Source organism: Gymnogyps californianus, chromosome 6 (genome assembly GCF_018139145.2).
Source record: "Gymnogyps californianus isolate 813 chromosome 6, ASM1813914v2, whole genome shotgun sequence".
Taxonomy (NCBI): domain Eukaryota; kingdom Metazoa; phylum Chordata; class Aves; order Accipitriformes; family Cathartidae; genus Gymnogyps; species Gymnogyps californianus.
In genome coordinates, this window is record NC_059476.1 from 1,348,992 (window position 1) to 1,373,046 (window position 24,055).

Consider the following 24,055-nt stretch of genomic DNA (forward strand, 5'->3'; position numbering starts at 1 on the left):
GCCCCCCGCCCCAGTCCAACCCTTGCATCCAGTATTTCCATGCTGATTTGTTCTGAAGGTGAAGCCTTGCCGTGGCCATATATAATGATGGGTCAGGGGGAGCTCTGCAGCCGAGGTGCCGCTTTGCTGTGGCCACACAGCTTCCACGTAGGCGAGCGCAGGAGTAACCATCTTCGGCGCACGGCATTGCAGCCAGCAGGACATCACCTGCCCTGCAGCTCGGTCCGTAAAGCCCAGTGTCAGGGGAGCTGGTCGCTTCAGAAGCAGCCGGAGACCTTTGCAAGCATCCCGGCACACAGGAGCAGTACCGGGTGGGCAGTGCTGCGCCGCAGTGCCTGGTCCTCAGCGTGGCAGTGGCCCTCCATCCCTCCACCTCTTCTCTGCAGGAAACACCGTTTCTTATTTCATTGGGGGTTTCTCACCAAACGAGTATTTCGATCGTGTAGTTGAATTTTAGAAATTCTTACAAACATTATCCTGATTGATTCCCATGTAGGCTGAGAGCCTCGCTGTGTTCGCTCTGCGTGCGACGCGCCCGGTGCTGCTGCCGTCACCCGGGCACGTTGTGCTCTTATGGTTGATGCCGTTCCTGAGGCAGTCTTACAAAGCCATTAATAAAAACAAGTTCTGAGATATATTTAGCTAAAATAAATATGAATGACAAACTATGCTGTTCAATAATGCATTAAGATCTTTTGTCCCATGGCATAAAGAGTAGCTTTGCAAGAGGCAAATGTGTTGCAGGAAGAAAAGCTTTGGTTTCGGGAGCATGATTCAGTGCCCATAAAGCTCAACAGAGAGACTTGTGCTGACTCCACAGGGGGTAATATTAGGCCCGTGCTACGGATATTTTCAATATGAATATGTTAAAATAAATTATGTGGCCCCTGTTCTTTTGGGTGCAGTGCTGTTAAAGGCTTCCTGAATCACACTGAGGAAAACTAGGCTTAAACACTTGCCGAACTGCTAACTTACTTTAAGATAATGTTGGAAGTGCCATGGTTTAATTGGAAAAGGTAAGAGTTAAAACTTAACAGCAGGAGCAGGAAACCTCCACTGCCGTAGCCAGCTGCGGTGCGGTCCAGGACCGACATTACGTTATTTTGCCATGGGCAGCATGACCGCCCTTAACGCGGGTCGTTAACATCCGTGCGCTGTGTAATGCAATGATGAGAGCCGATGGGTCTGCTGAGGCACAGAGTAAACATTTGTAAAGAACAGTTTTGCCCTGAAAATCTGTCCTATCCCTTTCAACCGGGCCACGAGCATCTGTAGTGTATCTGCTCCCTTTCCTGAGGTTTGTTTTGGCCATGAGCAATTAGAGGAGGGAGCTAGCAACAGTGATCTGTCTGTATCGTACGCGGTAAAAAAAGAAATAACCTTTAAATACTGTTTGGTAGAAATAACAAAGGTGGAAAAGTTAGTTGTCTGTTCCAGGAAAAATCTGCTGTCTAATTTAATTTGACTTCTGGTGCACGCCTGGGGATGGTGTTTTCTGCTGGAGGTGAGGTACAGTCGGTCAGTTATGTGATGGAGAATTTCCCATTCACTTCTTCAGGTGCTTAAGCAACAGCGTAAAAATGCCAATTCAGACATGCTGGGTGGTGGGGTTGTCCATTATAACCATTCCCAGTTCAGCCAGTGTGGCTGTAACCATTCCCAGTCTGGCCAGAGCTGCTATGGGACTTGGTCTCCCTGAGCTGCCCTTGCCCAGGAGTAGAGAGAGAAGACGATCCTGGGGGTTGAAGCCGATCTTGCCCCGAAGCTGCGGCAGGCGGGGAGCTGTGCCCTGCCAGCCCTGGCTCCGGGCCGTTCGCGGGCTGAGCCCTCCGCTCGCATTGGGAAGGGTTTTGCTGCAGGAGGGTTTGCTGAGCCGGGGCAGCGACTCCGGCACAGGAGCTGTGGCCGGCGCGATCCTTCTGCTCTGCTCCTGGTGATGCACAGCCATTGCTGAAGTGGGGCTTGGCAGCACAGCTGTGGGGACCAGCAAGCTGGAGGTGGGTACGTGGAGCCCCCAGACCCCCGTGCACAGCGGCAGGGGAGCCCCAGCCCCGGCAGCAGAGCCTCAGGCACCCCAGCTCTCCGCTCTGGCTTCCATCATTAGGGATGCAAATCAGCATCTTCTCATCAGGGATGCAAATCGGGGCGGCGTATCACTTGCAAGAGGATCTTCAGATTTCTGAACCTTCCACTCATCTGCTTTTGTCCTCCTTTGTCCTTGCAATGTCCTTGTTGCAGTTAAATTGAGACGTAGGTTGCTTGTGTTTGTAAGCGATAGTAAAATGCATCTGCGCTGAAATAATCTTAAAAATGGACAGATGTTCTTAAAACGCATGACTTGCTAGTCAGGGCTCCTTGGCTCTAACAATAATCAGAAACTTCATAGAAAAGATCGCTTTTATCCTCCCCCTCCTCAGTATTGTTTTATAGTAAAATTTGCCTAAACTTAATCATAAAATGCACAGAGTATGTGTGGGTGGGTGTTAGGTTCATGTTTAGGTGTTATTCCAGCCCAGATTATGTTCAGTTCATACTGAAAGCTTATATTGCATCATGACATTAAACTCAATCCACAGAGTTTATTTGTATTCCAAATCCATCTTTTGCAAAGACTGCTTTTTATGAGCACGAAGAACTAGAAAGCATAAATATTTATTCCTTAAAGGTTATGATTGCCTTAAATCATTCAAGCTTATTTGGTGAGCATCAGATATAATTAAACTAAGCAGTTGAACTCGATCTGCATGTATGAAATAATATATATATGTGTATATATGTATGTGTATGCCTGACTCCAATATGGATGGAAGCTGTGAGCTAATTGCTTCCATCACATCAAAAGATGCATTGATAATTTTATTGTTCCTGGATGTGATAATAAATCAACATAAAGAAGCAGTTGAAATTATATACTGGAAAGTCACGTTTCAACATGCAGCATACGCTGTGGTAACAAAATGAGCAGAGCTCATCTCGAGTGGTATATGTCTAACTATAGGGAGATAATTAAGCACGTTATGACAATTATTCCGATTTTGGGTGCAGAGAATTGCTTGTGTACTGAAATTCACATGCACACCTTAACGTGAGCTTACATCTACGTGCTGTCCCTATAAACCTCAGAATTCGGGTGTGAACCTTCAAGTGTCTGCAGGCGTAGCCCACGTATGCTTCACACGCCGCGTGGCCGGAGTGCCGGTGCGGCAGGCTCCCGCCAGCGTGGGAGGCACCGGTGGGATGGCACCGGTGGTGGTTTTGGAACCGGGTGTGATTTTTCTCCCCTGTGTGGTACCACAGCCCCCAGTACGTGGTGGTGGTGGTGTGAGCCGTGATGCCCGGCCGTGCTCGGGGGCCGGTTGTGGATCAGCTCCGCGTTTCTCAAAGAGCTTGCCCAGAAAGCGTGGAGCTGCCTGAGCCCAGCCTGTCCCGCCGGGGAGACCTTCAGCAGCAGGAGGGGACCTGGGCTGAGCCCGTTTGGTGGCACAGGTTCACATCTGGAGGCGGGAACCTTTCCCCCGTCCTTTGCAAATTTAAAGGTGGAAAAGGACAAGCCAGAGATTGCTGGCCATGCTCATCACTAGTATTTTTTGATTTGTTGTTATCTTTAAAGATGGTCGTTTTGGATAAGTTCAGAATAGCTGCACAGGCTTTTCTGAGTATATTGTTGTAGATAGCAAGGCAGCTGCGTGCACGTACCTCACCAGAATCTGAAGAGACCAGATGATGAAATACCATTTTAATCTGTCTCTGATGACTCTGGAAGCAATAGGATGAAAGCGTCCTTTTTGTTGTCATTAAAATTAAATTGAAAAGCCAAAGAAAACCGAACATGGAATTAATTGTGTAGTAATGTACATCTAAGTTACAGATGGAAATCCTAGCTTAAGAAATAGTCTCCAAGGATACAGAAACCAGAATTTGAGCCCATTCACGCATGTGTCCTGTTGGGCATCTCCGTAAAAATGGAGGGGCTGTTGTGAATCTGCTGTTGCATGGATTACTCCATATAATCAGAGGCACCTTAGACTTAGCGTTGGAATTGATGGTTCCTCAGCGCTTCTTTATATCCAGAGAGCTCATCAAAGTTGATAGTTTTGCCAGGGGCTTTGACAGAAGCAGAAGAAAGAAACTGTCGTTGCCTGAGGTCTGAACATCGTCTCAAGCTGGAAAATGGTTCACTGTCTTGTTAGAGATGGCCAAGTTACAAGTGCCTCCAGTTACATAATTATGCTGTAGGTAGCACAACAAACATCACACTGACCTGTTCCTCTTCCATAAATGCTTTATTTATCATTTTTTCTTCAAAGCAAGTATGGATTAAATTTATCATGGTACCTTGCAGGGTAATTTCTTTATTGTGCTACTGATAATGTTTTGCAGGAATTTCTCTTATCCTGACTTAATGGCAAAAAAAAAAAAAAAAAGAAAAGAGAAATAATAAAATATTTCCTTGTTTCCTTTTCTGATGTTTTTTCCTGTAGCTGCTTCCAATTCATCTTCCCCGTGCCCCCAGGTAGCCTGTGCTGCCGAGGCGGGGGTCGTTGTCAGCAGCCGGTTCTGCCACCCCGGGGAGGAGACCACCAGGAGAATGGCACGGGGCTGCTTTGTTGGGACAGTCAGTGGATCACAGAGGTCTTGTTGTTGCTGTCTCCCCTCTCCCCCGGCTCCGTTGATGTTAACGATCTAGGAGCATCTCTTGGTACCTGTTTTGCTTTGTTCTAGACCGCCACAGGTCCGTGGAGGGCTCCCACTCACCAGGTCAGACGGGGCATCACGCCTGGGCATACACGTACATGTTATGGTGTAAGAAAATCTGTACTTTGTGTATATATTTTTACATGTGCCTTGAGACATGTAGTCTTCTCCGTTGTCTGTCCTGTACAAACCTCCGCTGGGCATGGGAGGATAAAATAGTGTTGGCCCTGTCCTCTCGTTCCCTCTTTTCTGCCCCTTCCACTAGCTGGCTGGCACGACGGTGGCTTGCTAATTAGTCCTGGGCCTTGGAGGGACGTACGCCAGGTGCAGGTGAAGGCAGAAGGGTGGGAGGAAGCCCGTAAAAATATGACATGTGCTGCTTACGTTCTTGCAGTTTGTGCAAAATAGAAACGTAGGGGTGTGACATGCTGTTGTGCAATAGCTGCGGGGCCGTTGGTTCTTGCTGTGCGCACGGGTGTATGTGCACATGAAAATGTTCCTGGGTGTATGGCGCAAATGGTGTTTGTTTGCAAAATACTCATCTAAGGTGACTTTTCAGGTGTCTCGAGGCCTGATCCTGCGGCCGCGAAGCCCAAAGTTCAGGCGTTGCTCTGCATAACGCTGCCAGCTCCTGAAGAGAGGTGATGCCGTGTTCATATATTGCTCCGAGTCGTGAGAGTTCGGAGGTCCTCTGAGGGGAGGAGGTGAAGAGGTTAATGGGGGGATCCCCCCCAACTGATGGGGACTAATCATCCTTTTCCACTTGTTCATATGGAGAAATTGCAGTTGTCCTCCCAGGTGTTCCATTCAGCACATTGGGAAACTCGTTTCTTTTTTCCTTGCTGGGTGGGGATCATGGTTTTCTGAGGTGTTTCGTTTGCATTTAAAATTAGTCACTCATCCTTTACCAGGTAACGTCTGTAAGATGCCCTGGCTATAGCAAGTTGGTGTCAGGCAAATGCATTATTGAACATTCAATGAACTTGGCATTCTGACCCCAACTCCTAAAGCTTCATGAACCTCCTGCTTTTTCCTAAGATTATTTTTTGGCAAAGCTTTACTTTCCCTGGGTGGTTCTTTAGGCATGTTAACCCTTTAAAGGAATATGACTTTCTAATTTTATAAAATGTTATTTCTTTCATAAGATTTATTATTTTGTATCCATTTCTGTTGTTGTAAAAGATTATTAAAAAATTAGAATTTGGTTAAAATTATGTACTATGTTTTAAATTCTCCTTCACTTGTTATGAGGGTGAATCCCACAAAGTCCGGTGATAGCCTGAATTCCAGTCTGCTTCAGGAGCACATAATTGATGATATGAGAAAGTGCATTAAAATGACAGCTTTGAAGACATACTGGCTAAGAAAGAAAACAGCCCTGCAGTCGTCAGAATTGTGTTTCTGTAGAGAATGTCACCAGGTCTGGGTAGAAGACGTGGGCTTTCCCTATTTCAGTAGTAATTGTGGACTTCTTGCTTCCCGTTGGGCAAAAGCAGATGTTTAACATTGCTTGGACCACCAGGAAACCCTTTAAAATGGCACTGGGATCTTCAGTTTTCACCAGAGACCTTTGTACGTTACAGAAACCTCTGGGCTTGGGGCTTCAGGGTGAAGTCAGAAACAGATGGCAGGTCCCCGGCCATGCTGCCGGGCGGTCTCTGAATGGTGTAAACTGGGTTTTCTTTAGGCTTTCTGTAGTCCCAATTTCTACTTTCTTCTTCATTTGAACAATCTACTGCAAAATACTCAGATTTATCTTTTCTTGGAGAGTTTATGGCTTCCACTGCTGTCTCCTGGTCATTGGGGTGGGAGACAAGGGGGTGGAGGAGAGAAGAGGAAAAATCACCGTGAATTTCATGATGTGTATTTTATTGTACTCGTACAGGTAATTCAGGTTATATTCAATAGAATATGTGTCTGCCTAACAGCAAAATGCACACTTCATTAGCATAATTAGCATCATCATTATTGTTGTTGCTAAAATACCCCCCGTTTGAATGCATCGTGCCTTTTCAAGTGCCTGTAGCCGGGGTGCATCGTACAGCTCTGGCTGCAGAACCGGACGGTACCTCTGCCCCGGCTGGGACGGCCATGCTGATCCACGTCTCAAAGCAATGAGGAAATACCCTCTCGTGTTATCGCTAGCCCAGACGATACCCAAGACTCTAGTTTCGGGGAAGAAAAAGTGACCTTTTTAATGATAAAATGTTGTTATAGTTGCATTCAAAAAAGCAACCAGCGTCCCCATGTTGGTGAGAGTTATGTTTAATAATCTGCTTTGGCTCCTGGAACTGGAGAAACAAAAATCAATGAAGAGGTTTATAGCGTGCGAGTGGGGTTTTATAACAGAGTGAAGGTTTCAGAAATGATCCATATTACTGCAAAATGCAGAGAAGTTGGGATGAGAAGTGTTTGACAGCACAAGATTAGCTGGTGAAACGAAAGGGCAGTAAATTCTGCAGCTTGGATCATGCTTGGGAAATATGCTGTTATTCCCAGAGTCTGCCTTAAAGTAGGGATGTGTCCCTACTGCCAGTTCAGTTTTGAAATGGCGGCTTGTAAACAGGGTATGGAGACTGCTGATGGGCCACCTGAATTTATGTCTGAAGTGAGCTGATGTGGTATGGGTCTTTCAGTTTCTGAAAAAAGGTTTCGTGTCTAAATGTACCGTTAATGGGAAACTGATGCTGGAGGCTTGGCCTCAAATTCGGCAAGAGCCACGAATTCTCAAGGATCAAGTAGCCTGGTTTAATTAGCATAGTTCTAGCAGCAGACCTGGATTACTACTTTATCATGAATAACGTATATGGGCAATTTAGTGATTTTCTGTTTTGTTAATTGTCTGAGCAGACTGTGATTCCCTTGGATGAAGCTGCTGGTTTAAATTATCAGCTATTTCCCATGGATAGAGTGGGACACACAGAGTTTGTGATGAGTAACAGTAGAAACTGGAGGTGTGTTATTTAGTCTTAAAAAGAAAACTGATCTTGCTGTAACCTGTTCTGAAAGCATTAATATATCCTTGCAAATTCTTATTTTGAGGGCCACATTTTTATTAATTTAAAATTTCCACTGATGCTTATTTGCTGAGAATCAATGGATATCATGGCCAGACTAGACCAGTAATTCAACTAAACACAAAACCTATTCTTTTAACCATGCAAACGGGTATAGGGAGAAATGTTTAGCAGGAGGTTAAAAGAGCGTTCTGTGAAATATGGCTGGGAAAAAAGTGAGTTTTTAAAAGGCATTTTTGCTTACTGGGAAAAAAAAAAGGTTTCCTTATGGTTTGAATGCAGGTTCTGCCTCCAGAATGGATGCCCATGTGGGTCCTTTGATGCCGACGCAAGTCACCCGGGTAACTGCTGTGTCCGCACCGGCGGTGACCTTCATGGCAACCGATTTGATGGATCAGACATTGACAGGTGTGTTTATGTTTCTATATCCACATTATATTACTGAAGCATATGTTGTATGTTTGCGTACTTCCAACCAAGCCGTGCTTTCCATACTGCTTAGAAGTGGGGGACCCTTAAAAAATCGGCTCAAACTTTGACATTTGCTTTAGCTAATTACGAGCGTATTCAGAGTGTTTCGGATCCTGTTTACTCGGTCTGGCAATTGGCAGTAGCTTTGCATTTGATGATACAAAAAGCAAGTTGCTGAAATGTCCTTGGGCTTCTCATTTCCCACGCCAGCGGTATGCATGAGCATTACAGTGATAATGTGGTTATCTTTTGGATAGTTGCTCCATGAAGCCTTGTTGGCTGAAGCCCCGGAGGATGCTTTATGCTGTACTGGGTGATAAAACCGGTTTACTCACTGTCATGTAAATGTGTGTGTGTTGTCACGAGAGAAGGGGCAATGCTCTTCCCAAAGGCTGGAGGAAGTCTCGTGGCTTTGTTCAGATTCACATACACGCGTTGCAAATCACAATCAAAAAGCGATCAGATTTTGATAGGAAATTGGGAACATCTTCCCTAATAATGTGAAATCCCTATTACAGTACTGTCGTCGTGAAGTCAGGAGCTCTGCTAATGGAGGTGAGATGCTGCGGTGGGGCTGGATGGGTTGTTCCTCTGCCTGACCTGGGTGCACGCACCCATGGAGAGGAGGTGCCAGCGAGCCCTCGCCGGCTATGTGGCACCACGGGGTCCTGACGCGCCTTCCCAGCTGTGTTCCATGGAAAAACCTGGCATTTATCAGGAATTACTAGGTATCAGTACAGGTGTGATTTATCTGATCCTTCACACCTAGGGATTGGCATGGTTGTGGAGGTGTTGAAGAGTTCGAAATGAACGTACTTGTACTGTGTTTGTTCACGTACAGATTTTTGGTATAGAAGCTCTCACTTGTCCAGCGAAGCCGTTTCCTTCATGGGTACCTCAGGCTCACCGGCTCTACCCGCGGCTAAGATAGAAGTTTCATAGAATACTTTGTGGTCAGTTGTGCTAGGCAAATCTGTAAGTGGAGCTGGAGGCTCCCTTTGAAGCAGCTTCTGCCTGCTGCTGTACCTGTCTTGAATAAGATCCTCTGATTGAATTTATGTTGCTGAGTGTTCCAGCTCTGTCTAGAAATTGCTGAAAATTTTATGACACAGATGCCTTAAAACTGAAGGAAAGTTCATACACGTCTCTTTTGACATACTTCAGTTCAAAGTTTCTTGTCTGGTTTGGTTTGCTTTTGGTAAACACCTACTTCTTTTATCGTCTATACAGCTACTGTGCTTGAAGACCTGCATACTCCTCCTTAAAGTCACCACGAATTGTATTGGCTTGCTTTCTTGTCAGAAGCAAGTGAGACGGAGGAGGTACTAAAACTGTTCAAAGAATGCAGAGACAGAAAGATGAAGATTTGTACAAGGGTCGTGCTGATCTGCAGCTTGTTGCTTGTTGAAAACTGAAATCATGGTTTCTAATATATTTCATATCAAATATATTTCATAATCTTCTTATTGGCAGACTTGAAAACACAAACACTCCTGATTTTATCCATCATGGTGAAGAAGGATTTAACTGTATAAAGCCTTTTGATGACTAGATGACTTTTGATGCCGAGGCCAGCGTGACATTTGGTCAATAGGTTGCCTAAATCAAGTGGCTATACTGTTGGGAGGCCATCACTTTGGAAGAGCAAGCGTTACATTTTTGTATGCATACAAGTAATGTAAATAAGATAAACATTGTATTTTTGTTTCCAGCTTTCTCTTGAAAATGCAAAATACCTTCTTCTTCCTCCTTTTGTCATCTTTGATTTGTTGCCCATTACGTTTAAGAGATAAATGGTAATTTCACTCAAGTACAGTATGAATTTTTCTTTAATCTTTTGGAGGAGATCACACTCTTTTCTATAGGTTGCTACAAACTGTCGTTATCTCCAGTAGGGAAAAAACCAATCAAAGCAGGAATCATAATTAAGAGGAAATGACAGTAATAGAGGTGTTTTCACACGTCAGCCTCAAAGTGCTACGGAAAAGCAAGCGTGCACTTTAGGAAGCTGTTAGGAGACGCTGGGATCCTGACCAAGTCTGGTGGGTGACCTGTCCCCGAGTCAGCGGGCGGTGGGAGCCGGGGCTGAGCTGGAGCAGGACCTGGTGCTGAGACCTTCTAGCGCCTGGGTGGCAAATTCAAGTGCACCAGCCTGCTCTGAGTCACCGGCGTTGGCCAGGCGGACAGTTACGGTGGAGAGGTGGTTTAAGAAGATCTCATCCTCCAAGTTTTTTGGTTTTTTTTTTTTATTATTATTTAAAATAGTATTAAGCCAACATACAGACTTTATATGGCACTACAGGCATGCTTTCGCTTTGCAATATAGATAAGCCTTTCTTTGACTTGGTTTCTAAAGAGAAAATTGGGCGTTCAGTGAGGCTTGGCACAGTTGGATGTTGCTCATGACAACACAAAATCCATCTTTCTCTGAAGACAAAATTAATAAAATTTTCCATATTTCTGGAGCAGCAGGAGTAAATTTTGCAACGATCCTGGCTTCTAGTAAGCATTTATTTTTGTATTGGAAGCTGGAAAAGTCCAGTCTCAAGTACAAATCCGACTTTTTTGCGTTACAGTAGGTACAAGAGAGGTGGAGCTGTAACTCTCGCCCTCACAGAGCTCTGCATCATTTCATAAATATGCAGAGCTCAGACCATTAAGCGCCTTGAAGATCAGGGCCGAGATCTTGAACTTGGTATTTAAAAAGAATCACATGTAAAGAGCAGAGGAAGGAAGGTCGGCAAGAATCCGTGAAGGTCTTTAACTCAGAGCCCGGCTTAGCCTGGGCCAGCTTGCAGAGGTGCAGAAACGGCTGGAGAGAGAGGCTGAGAAATGGTACAGAGGCTTCAAGGAGGGGGAAATGCAAAACCAGATGGAAATCCCCTGCCGATGGGCATGCGGCAGCCGCTGCCTCGCGCTCAGGGAGGGAGGAGGCGAATGAACGGGGGCCCCGTGCTGCGCCCGGTGTTGGTGGGAGCTGATGCTGCTCTGTGGGCAGCGATGCTCGTCGCGATGCTCTATGGGAAATGAATGCATGGAGCCAGTCTGGGAGGTGGGGACGGTACACTGCCCACCCTGCACCGTGTCCGAGGGAAGATGCCGGTAGGGGTTTTTCAGCTTTTTCCTTCTTTGACAAAGAAATTATTTTCAGCGTAGTGGCAAATAGTATCTATTGGGCAGTGTCGGCTGTGTGCGTGAAAAGTCCAGCAATGAAATGGGTTTGTCCTTGAACTCTGCGCCAGGCATATGGTACAGCAGACAAAGAATTTGTCCTTGTTATTCTACTGTTCCCATTACAAATCTCCAGAAAAATAAAGGGGTGAGTGGGAAGAGATTGCTGCTGAAGGAAAAAAGCACTGCTCAAGGAGACTCATTCTAAGAGGGGAGACAGAGCGTTTGGCAGGGCATAGCAAAACCGTCAAAACAGAAAGTAGACACTAAGTAAAGGGTGAAATCCAGTGTGCAGGCAGGAGCAGGAGCAGGATCTGTTTCCCTGAAGCCATGATGAGGGGCTGAGGGTGGGATCCCCGCCTGCAGGAGCGGGGCATGGACCCGGCTGACGTGGCCGGCACTGAAATCCCACACTTGGCTCAAGCAAGAACCAACAGAGGAGGAATTGTGAATCAGTCAGATACGGTTTTTAGGCTGATCTCAAAACCCAAAAGCAATAAGGTTGTGGGGAGAGACAGAACTCATCTGCAGAGATACTGGTGGGATAACAAAAAACTGAGTGTTTAGAGGTGTGCACTTGAAGTAAATCCAATTCTTGGAAACATTTAGAATCAAAATTTTAAACTTCTTTTGAGATTAACGGAGGTTTGGCCTCTAAATACCTTTGCAAAACAAGTTTTTATTATCTCTTGTCCATAGCTTCTTGGGGCATGAATCAATCTTCCCACTTCTCTCCTCCTCTCCCTCTCTAATTCTGCTTTTAATAAGATGTTTATGATCATACACCTACATCCTCTGTGAGATACCCAGGGTAGTTTTGCTACTTCACCTTTACTTTTCATACTGTGAATTATTCATGTCTCTCTACCTGCTGTGGAGCCTCAGAGAAGGCTCTTTAATCAGATATCTTTATCCTCCCGTCTCCAGCGCATCTTTCAGCAGCGTTACAGCAAGTGCGGGAACACATCGTTAGTAATTACGCTGCTAAGTTTAGGGGCAAAAAAAGGTGCGTGATTATGTTGGAAATATGTCGCGGTAGCTTAATTGTCAGGCTGCAGTTTATTTTATGTGCTGAAGGTAAAGAGGGGGGGGAAAAAAAGGTTAATTAATAAGAAAGGAGTAAGCCTGAGCAAAGACGTGCGCCAGTTGCCAATGGAGGGTAAACATGCATCTTGCTGGCTGTCCTTTCCCAGCGTGTGCAGAGGAGCAGAAATCTTTAAGGAGTCCTAACAGTGATCTGCTAGCTATCCTCCTTGGAAAGCAGAGCGGGTCAGCGGCAGGGGCTCCCCGCAGCCCTCCTCCCGCCTCCGCCGCCCCTCTTCTCCTCCTCGGCACAGCGAGCCGGAGCCCGGGGAGCTCTCCCTGCCCCGAGGTCAGCTCGGGACTCCTGAGCCCAAGGCGGGAAGCACAAGCTTGAGTCATTTTTCTCTTGACATTATACTTAGGGAGAACAGCAGCCATGTTCAACTATAGCTATAAAAATAAACGACTCCTGACGGGCACAGTGACTTTCAGGACTTTCTTTTGTTATTTTATTTTAATTTTTTTATTTCCATCTTATTTTATATGTGCTGACTGTCCAAAATTTCATGGGAATATATTTCACATGTGAAACTGCGTGCTGCAGAAGTTCACCTACCTGTGCTGCACCGGTGATGCTGTATTTCGAGCAAAAGCTGCAGCACCCAAGTCCCTCCCTGGGGCTTCAGCTTTCCTGTTCGGATGCTGCGAGGGAGCTTTTCAAAGGAGGAAAAAAAGAGAGGTTGCGTCGGGCGTTGGCAGCGCAGAGCGTCTCCGTGCCGAAGACGTGTAAGGTGCAAACAGGAGTGAGAACGGCTGTCCGTGCACGAGAGCCTCCCCACACCGGTATGTCCATGCTCCGTACTTCACGCCAATCTTCGTTTATTAAAGAGCAGGGTAAGAGCAGCCGTGACGAAAGCAATTACGCCATGTGTCGTACCTTCCTTTGCATCAAACCGGAGCTCCTGGAGCTGTGCCAGCGTGGTTTAGGCTCTCCCTCCTATTCCACTTCTTCAGCTTCGGCTGTGGGAGACTCCTCTGCCGAATATCACTTGTGCAACAGTTTGTTTAAATCTGCCAATTGACATTTATATATTTGTATTAATGCTTGTAATGATTAATTAAAAGTTGACGTCAGCTAGATAAATGTGTTTTCTTGTTCCTCATGCATGTGTGCATATGCGTATACATGAATGAAAGATCTTGGCTACTTCTTAAACCAACGTGATGATGAAGACTATAAAAGAATCAAAATTCTAATAATAATAAAAAGCTTTTTTTCTAGGATTAGAGAAATAGTTAAAAAGAGAAAGAAGCAGAGCTGGAAGAGAGGTTGATGTGATTTCCCTGTTAAAAGAAAAAGTAAATCCCAGGTCCGTTAAGCATCGTTTCCCAAGCGTGTTGCTCCACGTCCAGCTGCTCCGTGTTCGAGTGACAGAACCCGAACAGCAAGTTGTTTGTGGCTGTTTCATCAGCAGCTAATTGGCCTTCCAGAGCTGTTGCCTCAGGGGTTATTTCATGGCAAGAATGGAAGAGTCGAGAGCTGGAGATGCCGAGACGTTCCGTGCCGCTCAGCAGCGTTGCCCTCAAAGGCTCCCAGCGCACGGTCGGCCGTGGTGCCCTGAGCCCAGCGCCAGTGCCAGCTGTGGGCCTGCAAAAGCCGTCCCAAACCTGGGCTGTTCCGGTTGCCTTTAAGTTGCTGCAAAATCAATGACTTGCAAAGGAACGTTTGCTGCAGTGGGGGATGTCTCAAGGTTCCCTTCATCCTCTACAAACATATTTCCAGAAGGCACGCTTAATATTTTGGTTTCAAAACCTCGTCAGAGAGGAGGCAGGCTGTACAGGCACGTTGTGCCTGCCGTGCCACGCAGGGCAGCGCCTGAGGGCTGGCTCGTAGCACACCATGGGAGCAGAGAACAAACCACCAAGGATATCGCTGGGGAACAGCAGCGGGAGAGTCGGAGTGATGGGAAGACACAGGTCAAGATAATGCAATACCTCTGTGAAACAGTTAAGAAGCTGCACATTGTCTTTCTTCTGCCACGTTTTAGAGCTGGAGAATATATTAGCAGAGTTTAATTTAAGCGAGGTGCCTCCAGACCTCACAGAGTGGTGAGCATGAGAAGCGTCCTCGGTCCCCGGGTGTCCTTTCGCTCTGTTGGCTTTCCTCACACGGGGCTTTGTGGCGGCTGATGCCACCGTTTGCCAGCGCCAGCAGCCGCCTCCTGCCTTTCCAGGCGCTTGTGCACGGCGCTGCTGCTCGCAGGGCTGGTCCCGGCCGGGTCCCCACGTTGTCCCTCCGGCGTCCCTGGCCTCCCTGAGCACTCTGCCGGGATTTCCTTCACCTTTCCAGAAGCCCAGGAGGAGAAGGCAGAGGTGGGTGCTTGCAGACAGGCTGAAGCTGGGTGTGAATTTGCCGCGTTCAAAGACCAACGTGCCCAGTAATGCTTTGATTCCCGATTACCAGATGTCTTATGAAGAAAGATAAATTTAGAGACCCTTTTGATATGTATTAGCTGCTACTTACTCCTAGCTCCTTTAATATGGAAATTAATTGATATGGTTTGTAAATCTTCTTTTTCACTACCCATAAAAACTGAGGAAGTCATCTTCGGAGAAAAATGACATATATTTAAATTTTTATTATTGTGATATATCCCACAGTGAAGCAGAGTCAAATGGCTGAGACTCCAGCCTTTTTCTCGGTGTAGTTCCTGTTACATGTGTGCCTATTCTGTAGTCTGAGTAATTTTAAAATTAATTGAATAGCATTTTGACATGTGAATCTGCTATATAATATGCAGTCCTAGAAAAGCAGCGCTTGCAAATAGTTTCTTGAAGCTACTATACCAAAGTTTCAGTCTGTGTGGCAGACAGAAAGTGCTCCATAACTCTTGAGAGGGATGAGGGGTAAGGTATGTCATGGCTTGCCCTCGTTATGGCACTCTTAATACTGGTAGTACCAGCCCGTACTTGCAGGGTATGGTTGCACTTGAGCTCTCCAAGGAGCCCATGACGGCCGTGCGTGGTGGCTGGGTGTAGGGTGGATGTCCCCCTGCAGAGCCGGGGCGGGGGGCTGTGGGTGCAGAGCCGTGCACGCAGGCGTGCTGGCGGGGATGGATCCCCGCGGTCCCCGTTCCCGAGCGGTTTGAGCCTCCTTTGCCAATTTAACTGCTGTGCTGGAACTCTTCAGGCACAGGAATGCTTGGTTATGATAATAAATTGCTTGCAGGGTTTTTATCATAAATGAGTTGAAATGTCATCGTTACTTGTTGTTTAACTCTGCCTAAAATTTTGCAGGCTTTAAGGTAGAAATCCAAGTGCTGCGGCCCGGGGCCATGATCAGGGTTTGTAGACTTTCATTCCAGGAGGAGCACACCAGGTCACGTAGCCTGGGCGGCTGCGTGTCACCGGCCGTACGTGCTCCGCGCCGGAGCCATTGCTGTCACTGCTCTGCTCCGCCTGAGCAAAGGCGATGGCTGTAGTTGGGAAGAACAAGTGGGAAGGTGCTACGTACGCTTTCCCTGGGACTGGTTAACTTACAAAGAATATGTATGCCTTGTCCTCCCTGCCGCAGGCGGGATGGGCCAGGTGAGTAGAGAGTACCTTTGCTCAAACCCCCAAATATGTGTTTTAAGAGGACAAGAAGACAAAAAAAAAAACAAATAAAAAAAATTGTCTTTCTTAATATTTCTTACTGTGAAAACTACTTTTTTCTGATTGTTGGGTCTGTGTCTCATACCTGCTGCCTTTTTGCCTTTCCTTACTGTCCCTTATGGCCTCTCTGTTACTGAGACGTACAGATTTTGTAGCCAGTGGAAACACTTTAGTGTTTAGCGTTTCAGGATGGAGACAGCTGTTTGTAAAGGAGAGGAATGTGTTCTTACCACTGCTTCCAGTGGAAATGCAGTTAACCGCTCATCGGCGGTTCCTATGGAGGTTAACCCAGAGCACACCAGTATCTCCTGGCTGGGAGGAGAGGGGGCTGTGCCCCCGGGGAGTAGAGGATGTGCCCATGAAAAGAAGTTTTGGGTTCAGGGAAAGCAGGACAAAAAGCTCAGTGCAATAAAAACCTCACTCTAAAGTATATGAATGTGTCCTATTAAAATACAGCATGACACGTAGAAAGGTGATATGGTCCTCAGCACACATCTATGCATGTAAATAAAGGACTGAGTGAGGAGGAAGAGGTGAAGAGAGGAGACTCGGAGCCACAGGGAGTGGTTTCTTTTTTCTTTCCCAGTTTTGGCTTGTTGGGAATGTATTTATTGCACATTAAAAAGAAATCCTTTCCCCTCACAGATAACGGCAAAGAATCGAGTAGATCCTCCTGCCCACCGACCTTGATTTTACACACGGAGAGGAAGAGTACCCCTGTGGAGAGCGATGGCGATAAGGTCTGCAATGGCGTTTCTTCTTTTATAAACCTCTTTAAACTATCAAACTGCACAAATCGGAGTCAGGATAAAGGACTGTCCTCTGGCTGGAGCTGTGCTGGTGATACCGGATTGTTTCCTACAGTCAATTTTCGAGAGCTATCTATTTAATTTATCTCGGTGCTTTGTAAGAGCTCTGTCACTGTAGTGTCAGGGTATCAGAGGAGGGATGCTCGCGGCTGGTTTTCTCCCCATGCTGGAGGAGAAGCGAGTTGATGGCGGGGGGGGGTGTGTGTGAGAGTGCAAACGTGGAGGTGTGACACAGCCCGGGACAAAATTTGTGTACTGAGAAGTTGAAGTGCAGAACCAGAGCATCTGTGATTTTTCTGTGTCTCACTGTGGTGGCAGGGACCTGTGGAGCTGAGTCAGCCCCTGATCAGAGCAGGGTCAGCTTGCTGGACCTCCTGCCACTTCTCGCAACATCAGCCCCAGGTGCAAGGAAGAATTTTATCATTCTGTCACCTTTTTGGTGTTAGTAATTTAACTGTGCTGGGCACTTCTGTAGCCCTCCTTTACAGTTAATTGCATGGTCCTTAAATAAAACTGACAGGTGAACATAAACAGATAGCAAATAGTATGTGCAACTCACAGATGGGTAATACTATATGTGTGTAACTTCATTAGCTTTTTATAAAAGAGCCTGGATTATTCTATAAAGGACCTAAATTGTACTCCCAGCTTCTATGAAATAAATGGAAATACTTGCTTCTGCACAGCTCATGCAGACATCATGAAAATGGCTAAAGCTAAAAGAGGGAAACCTTTATCTGAGTATGGGGGTGTGGAAGAGCATCTCAGGCTCAGAAAGCAGCAGTGCGGAAGATGCTTGAAGCCGCCTTGGAGCAGGCATGGTCTGTTCCCCCGCACTTCTGCTCTATGCACACATGCTTTTTGCAGGAGGAGGACCTGTGGACTGAGCTACTGTTCAGTTTATTTTCATTTGGCACATTCCTACCGCGCTGCTGTCTTTAGGCTCTGTGCAAGCAAACCTTCCCTGCCTACCAGGCGCTGCAGGTGTTCCCCGCATTTGCAGCTGCGTTGGTACTCGGGCACATTCCTTAGGGCTTTTAAGTTATAAAATACTTTCAAGATGAAGACCTCTGGACATACGCTTTATTATTTTTTAATTAAGTATGTGCTTCTCATGTTTTGATACCGCATTGAGCTAGATCACTGCCTCCCTCCCACGCCTCCCCCTCGCAGTTCATTTCCGTAAGCTGCTACAATAAATAGCTGTTCTTCAGCCGGTAAAACACTGCCTGTGCTTGTCAGCTGTACCATACAACCCTCCTGCGTTGTCTGTTGTTCCATCCGTACGGCCAGCCTCACGCAGAGCGGCCCAGCCCTGTCACAGGGGGGTTCGATGGGGACAGGAGTGCAGCCGGGTCCCCTCTGTCTCGCGGGGTCACTGCTGGCTGAAGCCAGGGACAGTCGCTCTTGCCAGTGTCGTGATGTCTTCGGGAAGTCCCAGAAAAACTGCTCAGAAGCGAGCAGCCGGTGATGGCAGCGAGGGCGCTGAGCTCTGCGGGGCAGGGTGCGCTCCCCGGGCTCGCTCAGCTGCTCCCGCTGCGCCCGTGGAAGTGGTTCCCTTCGGTCACACGCTGCCTCACGCACTGGAGCTGGTACAAGCGCTTTCTTGCCACGGGTGCCACCCGCACCCCTTCCCTGGCCCTTTTCCCACTGCTCCCCTGCGTGTGCTGGTGCTTTGTGTGCAGACCCGGGGGCGGGCGGCCGTGGGAGCACCCTCCTGCCCGTCCCTGCCCCTGGTTAGGACGGGTGTCACTCCTCGCCCTTCATTTCTGCAGAGGCGGCTCTCCTCGTTCTTGCAATATGCAGAGTTATACCCGCTGTCCCAAGTGAGCTGTTGGCAGGGACAAAAGCACGCCTGCTGGTTTTTCATTTGTGTTGCTGTAAGCGGGGCGACATTTTTGTTATTTCCTGTTTATCTGGGCTGTTCTCAAGGTAGCTGGTTGTTCGTAAAGCCGCTCGTGGAATAATGGCGATAAGGGTGATCCACCTCAAGTTAAAGGGAGTGATTTGTGTAACAGTAACAGTCTTCTGCATCGGCTTTATTTGTTGACTAATCTCTATCTGTCTTTGAAGGATCGTTCTTTTAAACTAGTAAACGAGGATGACAGCACATCAAACGGCAACAAGCCTGTGGCGTCCACTCCGGTGCCAGGATCACCATGGTAAGCAAATGCAATCAGACCTGCTAGAAGCCGTTCATCAGTGCCGTTTCCCTTGCCAAACATGCGTTAGTGGTCTGGTACGTGGGGAAGACACGCTACCCTGGGTGTTAAGTAGCAATGCTGGGTTCCCGTTCCAGCTTCCGCTGGAGCTTTTCCTCGTTAATCATGTACGTAAGGAAAATGTGGGGAGGTAGCCACAAACACGGTGTGAGCCAGCTCCCTGGGATCTGCGAGGTAAGGGCAGTGTGCTGCGGAGCTTCGGCTCAGCCAGGGACCAGGTCTGGCAGGAGGCAACCGATGGGTTCTCTGTCTGGTTTTGTGGCTGTGCGTGGCCACTTGCCTGCTGTGAGTAGAGCTGCATTTGGCCGTGCTCCTTGGGCTCTGTCTTACATGTGTTGAGGATCCAGCTTGGATGATGCTTGGATGGATTGAAGGGGAAGTACAAGATCCGTGAGAAATGTTCTTGCTTTTTAGGGCCAGATCCTCTTTCTCTCCCAGTTATTTCCTTGGCAGTGGATGACTCTTACTGTCTTGAAAGAATGGGGTTGATTTCAGGTTGTATCAGTGAAAATAGGCTGTGTCTCATGACCCAGGTTTCCTGACCACGTTCCCATTCGGGTAACTACATGTTGGGTGACTAAAGCTCTCTTGTGTCATTTTTAAATAGGTAAAAACTTTCTTTACTTTCTGTCCTGAATGGTTGACTAGAAGGATTTTTTACCTCCTTTACCCATATAACAATTAGTTTATACTTAGTGGATGACATCTATGGGATCTTTGGCTAAGGCACTCCACGTAGCTATCAGCCATTATTTGTTATTATCATATTGTGCCATTTTGCAAACCAGTGCTGTAAGCACAGTCTGATGTCCTGCTTAATCTCAACATCGTAAATACGTGATTTACATCCCTCATTTCTCTTCTTGACAGTTGCTGCTCTATGGCCTAGTGCAGAGGAACCATTTGAGCCCAGCAGCATCATAAGCAGGTTATGGTTTCATTGGTCTGTTCTCACAGAAAAGAGCCCTGGCCAGTGGTACCCACAGAGGGATCTCGCAGCACCCCCTCTTCTCCAGCAGTGTCTGCTGAGTGGTGAATGGGCAGCCGGTACCTCCACCAAAGTGCACCACTCTCAGATCCAAACTTGTGATCTTTTAATCTCTGAGGAGAAACCTGACATTTCTGGGTTTCCAGAGGACTGTTTAGTGACCCAGTGAGTACTCCGGGTGTGAGAAAAGGCATCCAAATCTGGTCCTTGGGACCAGAGGGAGGGGGCATAGTCCTCCCGCTGACAGTTGTCCCATGTTCTGAGGTGACAGTGTCTCGTCTGCCCCATGGCTCGTGATGGAATGTGGAGCATGCCTGTAGGGTACTTCATTCACAATTGACAAATTTTTCTGATGGGTTGAAACTAGATACGCAACACAAATTCAACAAATTCTGAATTTGCTTCAACCGCTCCCCACCCGTAGGTTGGATTCCTGCTTCTGCAGGACCCATGGTTGATGTGACATCACCAAGCACCTTCAGAAAGTAGCTAGACCATAATTTTCAATGGCAGAAAAATTTTCAGGAATGTTACCAAACCTTACCTACCTTATGAAATAAAAAAAAATTACTAATATCATCATCTTGTGCCCTTACTCATTGTTAAATTACAATTTTCTAAAGGGAAACATGAACATAACAATATCTGCATTTCCAGTTTATGCTCTGTGACTGAAACAAAAGACCATGCGTCCCCTGTGGATAATTGAAACCGTTATTATACCAAAGAGGAACAGATGACATGTTACATGGGGAAAGGGACATTAATTTTAGATTAAATGTCAAATTATATTAGTCGTGGAAAAGTGAAGAGGTGTCACAAGGGACCCCAGAGTTTCTAACCTGGGGTGACAGCACGTGAGACCTGGCGCTACTCAGTGATTAATGAGCACCATCAACATCGGTGTGCCTGGCCAGAGGAGCAGGGAGCACAGCAGCGTACCAGCAGAGACAAAACACACGTTTCCAAACCCACTGGTTGTTATCTCTGTCAAACAACAGCTTCGACAGTCCCACGTGCAGGTGGTAGCATCGCAGATCCCAAACAAGATGCTGGTTTCAAGTTTACCGTCGTTTGCAACTAATTCCCCAAGCGGTTCAAATCCTGCGGTGTGCGTACTTGCCAATGAAAGAAATTCCAGCAAGGGGCATTTCAAAGCAGGCATTTACTCCTGGGCAGGATTGGGCCTGTGTCCTGACCGTAATTCTAATATTTATAAAAGGATAACAATAACCCATTTAAATTAATCAGCTACGTCTGTCCTCTTCACCTAAATGCCAAGATTTATCCCCTTCCTTCTGGGACGACTGTGGTATTTATGGGAGTGTGGAGCCTTGGTTTGAAAGTGCTCCTGTAGAAGTCCCTCTTGGTGTGTTCTGCAGAAGAGGTTCGGGGCTGGTGGGTCAGTGTTTCTGGGAGAACAGAGGTTCCTGCAGCTCCGAGGTACCAAGTAAGAAGTAGTAATTAGAGCTAATCCTTGCGTAACAGGGGATTAGCGCATCTGTCTTGTGAGGCTCTTTCGTGATCCAAAACATTTGTGTATTAAAATAAACAGTTGTTAAAATATTTGTCACATCTGTGTCACTGAATTCAGGATGCCAAAACTTCCGTGCGGCGTAAGTGTGACTGAAGTCAACGGCTGGGTTTGTGCAACCAATTCTGTGCTCCTGTTCATCAGGAGGACATTTAAGTCTACTGGACATAATTACCGTGATGTTCGGGCTCAGTAACACGCTTACACCGAGCTGCTGCCGGCGCCCTGCAGCCCTGCAGCTCCCTCCACGGTTTCTCACAGAGGTTATGTATTTTTCATTACGTGTTTGGGCAAGATCAATGGTGATGTCTTACCAGTGGTACACAGAGTATGTTGGATTATCTTATTACAGTACTCTGCAGTGATGGAGCATTTTTCATATTTGTAGTCTTTTACCCAGACCAGACTTTTTTTTAAACCGGTTTTGTTCCCTGCTTTTAATAACAGTTAAGCAGCAGAGCTTCTAATGGTAAGATTTGTTCCTTCCAGGTATTTATGCTTCAGAGATACCAACATTTTCCCATTATAACTGTATGTGTGTGTGTGAGGAAGTAAGAGTGTGTATATGATGTTTGTTAGTTTTCATTACGATTCAGAAAGTACGTGCTTGAGGTTGATATTCTGTTTGTTTATCACATACAGATTTCGTGAAGTAAAACTGGAGGTTTTTGAATGCCTATTAAGGATGGTGCGATACTTATTTTCATATTATTTTAGCTAATTTAAAATGAATGTTCAGTGCAGAGCACGGTGGGAGCCGGCTGGGATGCCGTGGGGATGCTGTGGTTATGCCTCCTCCCGCAGAGGCAGACAGATACAGGTCCTCGGCTGCCTGCCAGCTGCAGGCACAGCCCCGGCCCGTGGGCATCAAGGCCATGGCTGCCCAGCCCCAGGCCCATGAGCACCGAGGCCATGGCTCCACAGCCTTGGCCTGTGGGCACCGAGGCCGTGGCTGCACAGCCCCGGCCCGTGGGCATCAAGGCCATGGCTGCCCAGCCCCAGGCCTGTGGGCATCGAGGCCATGGCTGCCCAGCCCCAGGCCCATGGGCATCAAGGCCATGGCTGCACAGCCTTGGCCTGTGGGCACTGAGGCCATGGCTGCCCAGCCCCAGGCCCATGGGCACCGAGGCCATGGCTCCACAGCCTTGGCCTCTGGGCACCGAGGCCATGGCTGCCCAGCCCCGGCCCGTGGGCATCGAGGCCATGGCTGCCCAGCCCCGGCCCGTGGGCATCGAGGCCATGGCTGCCCAGCCCCAGGCCTGTGGGCATCGAGGCCATGGCTGCCCAGCCCCAGGCCCATGGGTATCAAGGCCATGGCTGCCCAGCCCCAGGCCCATGGGCATCAAGGCCATGGCTGCACAGCCTTGGCCTGTGGGCACCGAGGCCATGGCCGCCCAGCCCCGCTGCCGAGGCTTCTGCCGCTTGCTGCTCTCAGCCACAGCTTTAAAACATGAAATGTATTTTCCTGTGGCTTCTCTTGCAGTGAGCACCACGGTGTTCCTCCTCGCCTGGTTCTTTTTTCCCTTCCGTGATAGAATATTTCACCTACTGCTTTTTTTGGGGTGTTTAGACCATTTCTATGACATTTTATCGATACGGAGAGAATTTCTCTACCCGAGGCGACTGGTGTGGGCTGGCAGGGCCTGGGGCAGGCTGTCAGTCCGAGAGGAGTCTCACCCACGCACTGCAAACAGAGATGCAGTAAGCCAGCTGCGGGTTAATTTCTTGTTCGTGGGTGTACCTGACATTATCTAAGCATAGTTTATCACTTGGAATAGGTGTGTAGTCTGGACTGGAGATGACCGGGTCTTCTTCTTCAACCCTACAATGCAGCTGTCAGTCTGGGAGAAGCCGGTGGACCTGAAGCACCGCGGCGACATAAACCGGATCATCGAGGATCCTCCTCACAAGCGCAAGCTGGAACCTGCAGCAAGTAACTAAAGCCCTGTGATTATTTACCTCTATTTAAACTCAAATATTGAGGGAAACTTGGTCGCTAAATACGTTCAGTGGAAGTTTGATAACCGTAATTAGAGTGGTTTTCCTTTTGAGATTTCATATAAAGTATTGCCTTAAAATTGATGTTTATTGCAAAATCCTTATTTTCACTGAAATGCTTAGCTGGGGGATAGAGCGTTCTTGTTATTGGCAATGAAGAAACAGGTGGCTTCTTATACTGGATGAATCTTTGATGTATAAAATACATCTCGGAAAATGCTGTCTTTATGTTTTATTACACTTATTGCCGAGATGTACATTAGGAATGCATTACCAATGCATTATTCAGCTGTTACACAAAAGCGGATACTCTGTAGCTAATGATTATCTAAACAAGTTGTAGAAAGGAGAAAAAATCCCCGTAGTAAATCTGTAATGAATGTCGAAAGGTTTGGTGGAAACGTGGGTGCTTCCATCTAAACGTGACTCTGCCAGTCACCTTCGAAACACTGTGGATTCCTGAAGGGGAGAGT

At 47.2% G+C, this 24,055-nt stretch overlaps 1 protein-coding gene across 1 annotated transcript in view; it reads left to right on the top strand.

Moving 5' to 3' along the window:
• Positions 1–24,055, top strand: part of TCERG1L (transcription elongation regulator 1 like) — a 98,899-nt gene that overhangs the window by 51,630 nt on the left and 23,214 nt on the right. Inside the window, 4 exon segments of the mRNA XM_050899042.1 lie at positions 7,995–8,120; positions 16,677–16,771; positions 18,914–19,002; positions 23,363–23,517. Coding sequence (XP_050754999.1) covers positions 7,995–8,120; positions 16,677–16,771; positions 18,914–19,002; positions 23,363–23,517 — 465 coding nt within the window.